The sequence below is a fragment of the Mus musculus genome, chromosome 8 (assembly GCF_000001635.26).
Source record: "Mus musculus strain C57BL/6J chromosome 8, GRCm38.p6 C57BL/6J".
In the NCBI taxonomy this organism is placed as follows: domain Eukaryota; kingdom Metazoa; phylum Chordata; class Mammalia; order Rodentia; family Muridae; genus Mus; species Mus musculus.
Window position 1 is genome coordinate 66,474,979 of NC_000074.6, and position 11,889 is coordinate 66,486,867.

Below are 11,889 nucleotides of genomic sequence, written 5' to 3' on the forward strand. Positions count from 1 at the left end.
ATCTTCTATCTTGGGTATTCTAAGTTTCTGGGCTGATATCCACTTATCAGTGAGTACATATCGTGTGAGTTAATTATCTTAAAGTTCGGAAAAGAACTTAGTGGGAAGCAGATCACCACGCATGGTTTCCGTCACTTGGCACTCACTCGGCAAAAGCCTTTTTGACTGGTACTCTCCAACAATGATCTCTGCCTGTAGGTACTCAGGAGTCACCGAAGTGTGCTTCCTGAACTGATATTTGAAAGATGGATTTGTTACTTTTGTGCTGCTGTAATCCAAATTCTTAACTGGGGGGAAACTAAAAGGAAAGTATATGCTGACTCAGTTTCAGAGGGACTTCTGTTTGTCACAGTTCCTGCAGCAACTTGACAAGGACTTCTTGCCTGGTGACAGATTTGGCTAGATTCAGGGTATGTAAAACCTTCAAAGACCTGTCCCTACTGACAGCCAGGCCCCACCTCAGAAATGCTCTATAGCCTTCAGAAGAGCACCAGAAGGTGGACACTGAGGGCTCAAGGCATGAGCCTACGGGGACATTTAAAATTCAAAGCACAGCATTCTACCTTTGGCCATCCCAAAATGAGTTTAGTTAACCACCGCCACAGTTCTTTAGATAGTCTCCATGGTCCCTGAATAGTCCCAACTGTTCAAAAGGCCAAACTTTCTTCTGAGAATCAAGCCAAACTTAGGTGTGATTCTCAGTAAGATAAAAAACCAAGTGACTTCCAATACACAGTGACACAGAGTAAAAATGCCGCTTTAGACTGAAACCCATCAGTGCAATCCTGAGGCGGGGTGAGGCCCTAGGGCGGTGGTTATCGGTTTGGTAGCACTGCCCCTTCTGAGTACTTTAGCTCACGGGGACTTGAGACAGCAGTCTTCACTTCTGCTTGTTCATCCATCTCTACCCACCCTCCCTTCCACAGCACTGGGATTATGGGCACATGGCAACAGCCCCTTGATCACTGTGGGTGCTGGGAAGACTCAGGCACTCTGCTGCACTTCACTGACCAGGCCATCTTCCTTACCCCTATTTTTTTACATTCCCCTTCTAAAAAATTCTGGATAAACGGCCATTGAAGACCACTGCTGTTTTCCCTAAGTGTTAACTGGCTCTCTCCCATGTGCTGATGTTCAGAGCCAAGAGGACTCTAGGGCAACATATAGACCTTCCTGTTTGCTGGCTTCCTATCTTGCCTGCCCCATCCACCTCCGATATATGTTTCTATGACTATGATGTAGGCCATGCTGTGATACAGACAGAGAAGTCTCATCAGAACTGCACTAGGTTACTATTTAGACTCTAAGCTAAGTTCCCAGTACTGGGTATTTGGCTATAATGAAAAGCAGACTAACACAATCTCTGTATTTTAAAAGCAATTTAAAGAGAATTCTTAAATAAAAATCATAAATCTATTTTAAAACTGCAAATACTTATTTGAGTGAGTTCAATAGCAAATTCTTACATACAGATAATTACTAAAATAAATTTTATTTGTGTGCATGCATACACACACTTCCCATTGTGTGCAGGTGAATTTGTAGCATCCTTTCTCTTTAACCCATGGATTCTCTGACTCAAGCTTCAGTAGTCAGGCTTGGCTGCAAGCCCCCTCCTGCTAAGCCATGTCACCAGCCCACATATAAATGACTATGTGCCATGGTCACTGAGTAGAACATGAAGGTCTCAGGTATTTCAATGAGGGCTGACAGGCACTGGAGTCATTTCTTCATCCGTGTCACTTGATTCACTTGCTGGTTCCAGTTTCCCATCTGTAGTGGCTCCAGTTGGCCCTGATAGTTCTAATTCTCCTAAATCCTTTTCTATATTTAAAATATTTTTCTGTTTGCGCTTCTTAGGAACTGCATCATCAGCACAAAGTTTCCTCATTTTGATGTTTGGCAATTTCTTCAGATCAAAATCCCATTCCCTAGAAAAGATAAGCGCAGTGTTGAGTGGTAATGGCAAAGCCAGGAAGGCCACTGTCAGCTCTGCCCGCTGCACAGGGCAGCCTTTCAGCAGACTTCACATGTATGAGAGCAAAGTATCAACATTAAGGAGGGGGGTTGCAACACCCCAAGCCTGAAGACTTGCCTCTTATTGCTACAGTAGTATTTATTTCCTCACAGAATCCTACACAATCTAAACTGAAAAAGAAAAAAAAAATTCACAGGAAAACCATAGGCTCTGTGTAGTTTACTTCCCCTAAATATTATCCTATACCAAGCTACATGGTCTCAAGATCCTCACAAGTTAGAATTATGTCATAACTAGCAAACCTCTAAAATAAATCAGCGGACAGCCTTCTTACATACAGGCACACTGCAGCTGAATCATTAAGAAAAAACCATTTGCATTTTTGTCCCTAGTTGTATGACAATTCTGTTTTCAGTCATCTCGTGAGAGGTCTGGAGACCATGTCAAGCAGGGGTCACCCCAGCAGTGCTGACATGCTATGCTCATCTCCTCACGGTTCTCAACTTCTTCAGAAGAAGCAGGAAAGCAACGAAGCATTTTGTTTCCACTATGCCTGGATTTAAATTTATCCAATTTCAATTCAGAACAGACTCCACAACATGTTTTAGTGAAATCCACAAATATTAACAAAAGGTATTTTCTAATACACAGAATCTGTGCTTGAAAAATAAAAATCTGAGTTTCTACAGCTGAGTGATCTCTATGGTTACCAGGGTAGAATCAGAGCTCTGGACCAAAGATTCTCAAGGATAAAACTCTCTCCCTGGCATTGGTTTCTATGTTACTTTATCTTACGCTCCAGTTACTTTAAGAAATACACATTAGCATCAGGGGAGAACAGAAACATCGCTATCATATTATATGGGATTTTTAAACCATTCTGAAAAGGAAAAAGAGCTTCACCACCATCAGTCAAGTGCACACTGGGTACTGCAGACAGACACATGCACACCAACAGGAAAGAATGTCTCTGCTCTCTTTTTTACTAATGTCTACACTCGGGGAAGTTTCTGCATTGTTCATTTCACATATAACTTTGAAGAAATTTAGATACTCACCGGAAAGTCTGCAGAGTATTAGAGTCTAAAATGTCTGGGATCTCTGAGAAAGAAAAAAAATAATATCCATTAAGCATTTTCTTTCTAAATTTAGTTGTTAATAGTTTCCTTCTTATCTTACAACATGCAGCTAATGTTAATAAAAAGGAAAACAATTTAAATATAGGCATAAATGTGCCTATGTCTATGTATGTCACATATGTGCACGTGCCTGCGGAGTCCAGAAGGTTGGTTCCCCTAAAGCTGGAGTTCCAGGCATTTAAAAACAACCTGAAATAGCAGTAAGTACTGCTGAGCCATCTCTCTAGTCCCAAAGAGAAACATCTTTAAATCACTGCTATGATTAACACAAAAGCTACCCTTGGAAAGAAGAGAGTTCAGTGTACAGGGATAACATAAGAATTCTGTTCACAGACTTATGAAATAAGGCAGCATATTCAAACAGCAAATATGGACATTTTTATTTTGTAGTCCTATGAAAGACAACTTATTAAGTACTTACCTTATGTCAAATCTGTAGAACTTACCAGACTTCAAAGATTATTTAACATGAAAAAAAGAATCATACTACTCAAAATATAAAAAATTTAAAAAGAATTTTAATCATGAGGACCTAAAAAAAGTTCAATACAATTTAAATTACCCTGTAACCTGCATGGGAACTCACAGAAATTGCCTTTGAGTCTGACAGACTTTGGAAGCAATAATGGAATCTTTAAAAAAAACGGGATTTTTAAACTTGGATTGAATGCATTTTTGCATTAGAAGATGGCCATTGGAGTTGAGAGGGCAGGAAGGCATATTTAAAGTGATGTGTTTGGGTGTGAGCAGAGAATGGAACTGTGGTCCTTGGTCTCAACTGTCAACTTGATGAGCTCTAGCTTCACCTGGGAGACAGGCGTAGGAATGCTCTGGGGAATTATTTTGATCAGGTTAATTGATGTATGAAGACTCATCCTACATATTGGTGGCTCCTGGGCTGGGTTGCCTTGCTGTGTCACCCTGTGCCCCCCAACTCCCACCCTGCAATACACAGAACTTAGCACCAGTAGCCATTGTAGATACAACATAAGACAGCTCCTACTGCTATGATGTCACCACTACAACAGGCTTAAGCTCTGAGCCCAAACAAGTCCCTCCTCCCTTACGCAGCGGTATCATAGTGGTAGGAAAGACAAGAAGCACATCTTCTATTCGCAGGCAGCAACTCTAAGTGAACATTCCAGGAGCAGCAGAGGCTCCCTGCCTGCAGTGGGTTCAGTGTCAGCTGTTAATTCTCCACATTTTAAACCAGAGAAACAAATCCTGTTTTATTTAAGTGTTCTGAGACAGGACCTCAAACTGTCTGGAACTATGTAGACCAAGCTGCCAGGAACTCTTAGAGATCCACCCGCCTCTCCCCCCTCCAGGCTGGGATGAAGCCACCATGCATGCCACCATGCCACATATTTCATTGTTAAACTGAGGAGTCCCCTTTACTATCTGGTGGGTTAGAGGGACCAAGTGTAGATAAGTCTAGTTCTAAAAATGGGCTTTCCGTTGTTTTAGGTTAAGAAACACACTTTAACAGTGAAGAGGAAGTTCAGACACTTCGAGTATTATCCAGAGAAGTTCTTTTGACATCTCGTATGTTCATGCTCTTTATATTAAACTTGAATTTTAATTTTACTATTATATATTTTACCTACTATTTTGATTTAACCTTTTGATTTAATATTAACACCAAAGCCCACAGGGACCAGGCCAGCAACATGAATGAGGGCAGAGACAGGACAAACTTTAAATTTCCTCCCAGCTCTGCAAGGGACAGCTGCCACTGCACTACTGTAGACCCTGCACCAGCCAGGCCCTCTGCTTTCTCAAGCCACAAAGCTGCATGTCTCAGTGGAAATCATTATTTTCAAAAAATAGTGACTGTAAGATAGCCAAGTACTATCTGCAGGCTGTGTATGCTGTGAATAGTCACTGGTACCCTGTCCTGCTCAGTGACCTTCTGTGTAGCCAGTTAGTAATGTGCTGCTGTCATTACTCTGAGGAACTGTGGTCTGCTGAACAAGAGTTACAATGGTGGGAAGGAGGGACTCGGATGTGACTGTAGATGAACAGGAACAGCCCCATGGGGAGGGCAAACTGGGTGGGTGCTAGGAAGTGACTCGGTCACATTAGATGGCTGTCAACTGTCACAAGGAAAAGAAACTAATAGTATTCTATGCATGAAGAAAAAAGAAACTAAGAGAGCTAGGAAAATCGGTAAAATGCAACCCTGAAACTCACTATAAATTAGATACTGTTTTGAAAAGGCAAAGTGAATCTGAGAACACACACCAAAGCCATAGCCTTCGTACTGCTGCCGCTCCCGCTCCAGGGTCTGCTTGATGACGGCCTCCCGGGAATGGTGCCGCCTTCCCTGCCTGTCTTTGATGCTGTTCTGTAACTCAATCTGCTCCAGCTCACTGCTGAACCGATCCAAGTACCTGAAAAATACAAACAAGACCTGACTTACGATGCCTATAAATAAACGTGGGCTTGTATTACTTTATTTAAATGTAGTGCCCAGGTGTCCCTGTCCTTTGAATAGTGACACCTGCAAACCTTTCATTCCCTTAACCTTCCTTCTCCATCACTTTCCTGAATAATCCAAGTGTTTGACTTCAGTGAACAAAACCGCAGCCTGCTGAACTGAGGCCCTCACACTGAACCTCCTGCTTGATTTCATCTTTAGAGCACACCATCTCACCCTTAACAGACATTCATTCCCATGTGCCCTTTCTCCTGCCCCACCACAGTCTCTCCATCACTTGAGCTCCCTACTCAGGACACAGTAAGACATTCTAGGTGCGGTTTCCAGGCCTCTCTGCCTGCTCTACACCTAAGTTCTACCTCCTAATAGCACTGCGTTCTAACTCCTCACCAGCTCCTATTAGCCTAACAGAGGACAACAGTCCCATCACCTCCTCCCAAGTCCTCCAGCTATGTCATCCCCCTTCCCAGGCTGTGGTCTGAAAGCATGATGATCACATGTGCTTCCTAGAAAATGCCCCCAGAGCTTCCCTATGTCCTTTGATGGTCACCAAATGCTGTTCATAAGCCATTGGCCCTTACAGCACCTGTTACACTAGCCTCTGAGCTTGCTATTCCAGTTACAAGAAATGTCTGGTGGGGTTTTTCAGCTGACAGCTCCTCTTTCACCCCTAGGCCTTCTAGATACCATTCTCTCAGTCTGAAGACTATTTCAAACTATCTTACCTCAATGTGCTAACACCCATTTCCTAACCCCAGGAAACTAAAATGGGGCCAAGCTGGAATACAAATTTAAGTCTTTTGTTAAAAAAAAAAAAAAAAAAAAAAAATCTGCTAGTATCCAAACCCAGAGGGAAGATCCATCTCTTAAGAACTAGGCTGGAATTCTTGCTTCTGACCCTTTGTTCACAATATGCCCTGTATTTACCTTTCAACTAATTCACAGGCATCTTTCTTTGAATATCTTGTTTTTTTCATATCCAGATGACTGTGAAACCATTGAAGTTTGTCACCTGTGGAGAAGTACCAACGATCAACACTCTTTCACACTTACACATGAAATGAAGTAGCCTACAGTGAGCATTACTAAGCATGTTATACCTAAGAGAGGTGTAGGTACTGTGAAAAGAGAAAACCTGGACATGTTGGTAAACCTGATGAGCAATAAATCTGACCCACAGAAAGACAGAGACAAAGGGGGAGGTAGAAAGGGAGGGGAGAAAAGGGAGAGAGGAAAAAGAGGGAGGCTGTGCTACTGGCAAAGACTGAACATGTGTGCACCATACATTCAGCAAGAACCCTCTTCTCTGTAACCCTTAAGCTGCAGCTTGCTGGAGGCTGCTTCCAGGCTGCTCCCAAAGGCCCACACCTTAACGTTTGTTCTCTAGCACCGGGTACACTAGGAGATGATGTCCCTTTGAGAGGTGAGGCCTGTGGGCACCCTTACGTCACTGGGAAGTACCCTTGAAGGGGGTGTTGGGACTCTAGACCCTCCGATGTGTTCTGTGGCCAGTGTGAAGTAAGCAGCTCACTTTGCACACCCCCTTCTGCCAGTGCTTTCTGCACTGCGGTCAGTCCTAAAGCAACATGGTCAGCTTCATGCACTGAAACCCCCAGAACTATGTGCAAAGCAAGCCTTTCGCCTCAGGTATGTGTTGTGGGAACCCAGCCATCCCCTTCATCCCCTTGGCTGTCAGAAGACAAGATAAAGCCTGAGGGGGCACACAGGAGTGCGGGTGCACAGGAGTGAAGTTTCTACAAAGCTAGCTGTATGGAGCACTAACTGTCTACTCAGAGTCAGATGCTTTGCTCCACTCCATTTGTATATATGTATTATACTTCCTTTTTTTTTTTTTTTTTGTTAAGTCTGGTTAAAAAAACATCTGATAGAAATAATAAAGAGAGAAAATGGTTTAGAGCAAAAACTTCACCATACTGTAGGCAGAATTTGAAGCCCTCAGACCTACTTACCAATAAGGTTGAGACGCAAGGCCTTCTCAGTCTTCAATCTTGAACCAAAAGGTGCAGAGAAATTAGATATTTTCCAAAGCAGGAGCTTAGAAATCTGTCAAAAATATCGCAAAGAAAAACTTCCCAGAGAACTTTGACATTCTTTCACATGTAATACAAATAAATAAATAAACCATAATGACAATTATCTTTTAAATCAGTAGGCCAAGCTGTCATCAAAATGCTGTTTCTTGTTCCCTTCCCCCAGCCTTGAGCAGGCTGGCTCAGATCTGGTTTGCCACACACACTAGCCCACCTAGGGTGGATGGAGTCTTCTGACCTAGGTAAAGTCTATTGTCCTGCCACATCTGCAGCTTTCCTCCAAGAGGCCACTACTTGCTGAGAGACTGAACCTGTTCTCCTGACACAAAGCAGGGATCCTCACTAAACAAGAGATAGTGGCGTGGTGGGGGATGGGTTCCCCCCTTTTATAAGTTCAAACTCTTAGTAAACATTGGCCTTGATCAGAAAACCTTGTCTTGGCTCATTATTTCTCATTATTTAAGCCTTTCTCACACAAAACCCCATCTTTCCTTTCAGGAACTCAGCAACCAATGGCCACAGGTGGCTATAGGTGGCACCTGACAAGTGGCCTAAAAGCAGAAAGGAGGACTGGAGTTACAATATCTTCATGGGGCTCCACAGAAAACAGAGGAAGGTGTTTCTCTGCACAGTAAGCAACATACAGCATTAATGTTAGCGCTACAAATGTTATCTTTTGAAGGCTGTTGATTGCAAGGGTGCAAAAAGGATACAGGCTAGACTGAGTCAGTGATGGCCCAGCGCTGAGATCAGCTATGTATCGGTTGACAGTGGAAAATAGGATTGGAAAACTCTAAACAGGCATATGTCCACAGTCAAGAACTGCATCAGGCAGGAGGAGTAGGACTTAACAAAATAAAATAAAAAAATAGTAAAGTAAAAAAAAGGGGGGGGGGGTAGGGCTAGATATACAAATGACATGAGAGAGAGAGAGAGATCAAGAGAGAAGGAAAATAGATTTCGGAGCTCTCTCAGGGACAGAGGGAAAATCAGGAGACAACCTGCTTTCTCTGTGGCCCCTACAGGAGACATCCTTAGTTCTGGTTACATCAAGTTCTCTACCCTCTTTGTATTGTCTGTGTTTGGGGCACCAATCTGTCCACGTGTCAATTCGTGTCTGTTTTTGTTTCGTTGTCTGAATGACTGCTGTTCTATGTTTCGTGTTGAAAAGAAAAAAAAGTTAAACCTTGATCTGCTGGCTTTCCATCTCTTGACTCAGTCTCAGTTTACACAGCAGAGGCTGATTCAAGTTGCTCCACACCTTAGGCAGGAGTCAAGCACTAACTGCTACTTATGTTTTTTGCTCAGCTCTGCAAGCTCTCTCTTTGGCATTTTATACTGTGGTACAAGAACTAATGGAAAAATATTTATTAAAGCAAAAGAGGGAATGGAAACGAGGAACATACACCTGATAAGTAGATGCATAAAGGCGCTTTCCCCAGTGCAGGACACTAGCGAGACTGACACTCACCTTTCCTTCTTGTCTTGTTTGTGAGACTCTCTTGTAATCTGAGCTGCTTTTCTACTGTACGGATGGATGACTTTTTTTTCTCGTCCTACCATTTTTCCTTTTAGTCCTTTAGGCTAAAAGACAGGATACATATTGTCAGTTATGTTAAGCAACTATAGTTACAGAGATGTCACAATAGGAATCAGGCCACAGGCCAAACATTTTACTAACTCCAATGGTCTTTTGTTTCCCCATGATCATAACAGAAATGATCTATTCCACAATCTCCAAAGGCAGTAGACCAACAGAAACCAATAGAGTCAACACCGCTCAGTGACTCAGCCATGCCAGCTTAAAGTAGTTCTGACAACAGAGGGAGAAGACTCGTGGCTGGGAATGCTGGCTACAGTTAAGGATGTCTCTAATGTTACAGAGAGCAGAAGTGTAACAGGTATTTCACTGTGGCCCATGAAAAGAGAGTGGGGCAAAGGCACATGCAAAGTCCAAGTTGACCAAACTCAGCTGGTTCCAACCAACACCCCATAAACTATAAAGGCCACTTCAAAATCAGCACACCTAGAAGCAAACAAACCACTTCCCCACCCGAGCCTTACCAGTTAAAGCTTTCAGAATCCATTCCTCAAAGGCATTATATTTAAGGGGTTTCTTTTTGGTTTTTTGTTTTTGTTTTGTTTTTTGCTATGCAATCCTGTATTTTGGCCCATCTATATTATTTAAAGAGTCAGAATTGACTTTCTATAAGAGAAACCAAAAATAAAAATGGCTTAACCTAAATAGTTTTAGTCTCTTCTGGTTCACTTAAGGAGGCAGGCGCCCCCTACCCCGTTAGCCCATAATCTCCCAGACAGTCTGCAAGGGCTTAAAACCTGCCCTCCACTCTAGCCCTGAGTGGAAAAGAAACCTCAGGAAAGTTGTCCTACACCCTTTGCCCAAGTTCTACTGACCAAAACCTACTGTTACATAAAATAGATGAATATATATAATTTTTAATCTCTGAGAAAAAAAAAGACTATTAGGGAACAGGTGGTCCCTAATATTCCTCTTCAATAGTCACTCCTCTAAAGGCCAAATAGCTCTTGAAGCTTTTTCAAACCTGTCAGTTACCTTTATTCAACCCATACAATCAGGCCTAGGTTGCTCTATTGTTAGACCCCTTTACAAAGAAGTCGAAAAAATCTGTCTACAGTGTTAATCCAGTATAGAGTTTCTTTCCCTATTGAAAGAGATCAGCTTGGTTCTAAGCTTTAGCACAGAAAGCCATCTCTTCCAACTTTCTTCTCCAGCATTTCCTTCACACAGCTCCTTCTCCCCATTCTTACTGAAGATCACTATTCCAGAATAAACCACACTGCAACTTGAGACTACACTTGTTATCTCTGTCTGTAATTCTTTCCTTCCCTTTTCCTTTGCTAAGACAAAGCTCGAAATAATCTCAAAAAAACTCTCCAAATAATTAAAATGTTCATCAATTCCTCATTCACACAATTCTCTTAGACATTGGTCATTTTTTCATTAATCTGATGAGAGAAGGCACGTCTAAGTCTGAAACCCATCTGAGGTTGGCTATGAATAAAAAAATAATAATCTTAAAGCCGTAAGAACACACACATGGAGGATAGTGGGGCAAATGAGAAACGAGATTAAACATCAAACATACACATGGCGAAAACAGATTCTCACAAATTGTTCTCCGATATCCACACGTACATAAAATCAGTTATAAACATAAATTCGGCCAGGCGGTGGTGGCGCACCCCTTTATTCCCAGCACTTGGGAGGCAGAGGCAGGCGGATTTCTGACTTTGAGGCCAGCCTGGTCTACAAAGTGAGTTCCAGGACAGCCAGGGCTATACAGAGAAACCCTGTCTCGAAAGAAAAAAAAAAAAAACATAAATTCGGATACTGTGAATGAGCTCTTTATATCGCTATACATAAACCGTTTATAACACTCTTAACTACTGTCTTAAAATGCAAACAAAACAGCATTGTTGCCCGGTAGGAATGGGAGTTGTAGAGGCAGGACTAAAGTCAGAACAGAAGGGCTGCGGGCCGATGCACCTCGTGGGTGGCTGTGACCCTGGGCAGGGGAGACCTGCACTTGCCCCAGGGCAGAGGTGGGTGGATCCACAAAGCGGTATTAGTTAAGGCCCTCAGGAAAATGAGAAACCGGGAGACGTGGACAACGCCACCCAGAGCGAGTTGAGAACGCGCTGGAGCACTCCGATCCTGGGGCAGCACCGGGGGCCCACCACCGCCCCACGCAGCCACTCCGAGTCCCGGCTTCTCCCGGGTCCGAGCTTGTACTCCCCGGCCGCCCGACCAGAGCCTCCCGGAGAACCTAAGGGGCCGCTCACCATGGCGATGTCTTGGCCACCGAGGCCGGGCGATGTCCCGATGCGACAATTTCACAGAGGGCAGCGCAGCCGCTCTCAAGTCCGCTTCTTCCCTAACACACGTGGGCCCCGGGGGAAACAAATAGGGGCGGACAGGAAGGGGAGGAGCTGGTGCTTTCTCTAAAGCGTCCCTAGAAACTGAGACGTAATGTTTTTCCGCCCGCCTTGTTTTACAGCCCGGGAGCCACACAAAGGCGGGGAGAGTAGAGAGAGAGAGAGAGTCGAGCTCAGAGAACAGAAGTCTGTCTGTCTTCTGTTTCTGACTGAAAGGCCGGCCTTGAGTATCGGCCAGAAGGCAGCTCTCCATGGGCGAGCAACTTGTTAGGAGATAGCATTACCTCACCTAGAGGTGCCCATCTCCCAGAATGGTGTAAATTCAGCCTTCACTTTTCCTTTGATTTTCTCTACCATTTTCTT

The 11,889-nt window shown here is 43.5% G+C and overlaps 1 protein-coding gene across 2 annotated transcripts; it reads right to left on the reverse strand.

Annotated features, from left to right (window-relative positions):
• Window positions 1-1,364: 1,364 nt before the first annotated feature.
• Tma16 (translation machinery associated 16) lies at window positions 1,365-11,552 on the reverse strand. 2 transcript variants are annotated; one of them, NM_025465.3, is made up of 7 exons: window positions 11,434-11,552; window positions 9,080-9,192; window positions 7,528-7,565; window positions 6,485-6,569; window positions 5,362-5,510; window positions 3,037-3,079; window positions 1,365-1,931 (listed from the first exon to the last, which is right to left on the reverse strand). In NM_025465.3, exons 1-7 carry the CDS (start codon window positions 11,434-11,436, stop codon window positions 1,697-1,699), a joined length of 666 nt encoding a protein of 221 aa, NP_079741.1. In that variant the 5' UTR covers window positions 11,437-11,552; the 3' UTR covers window positions 1,365-1,696. The 2 variants fall into 2 exon arrangements, with proteins under 2 accessions (NP_079741.1, NP_001344137.1); NM_001357208.1 differs by having other exon boundaries at window positions 7,528-7,621.
• Window positions 11,553-11,889: the final 337 nt, after the last annotated feature.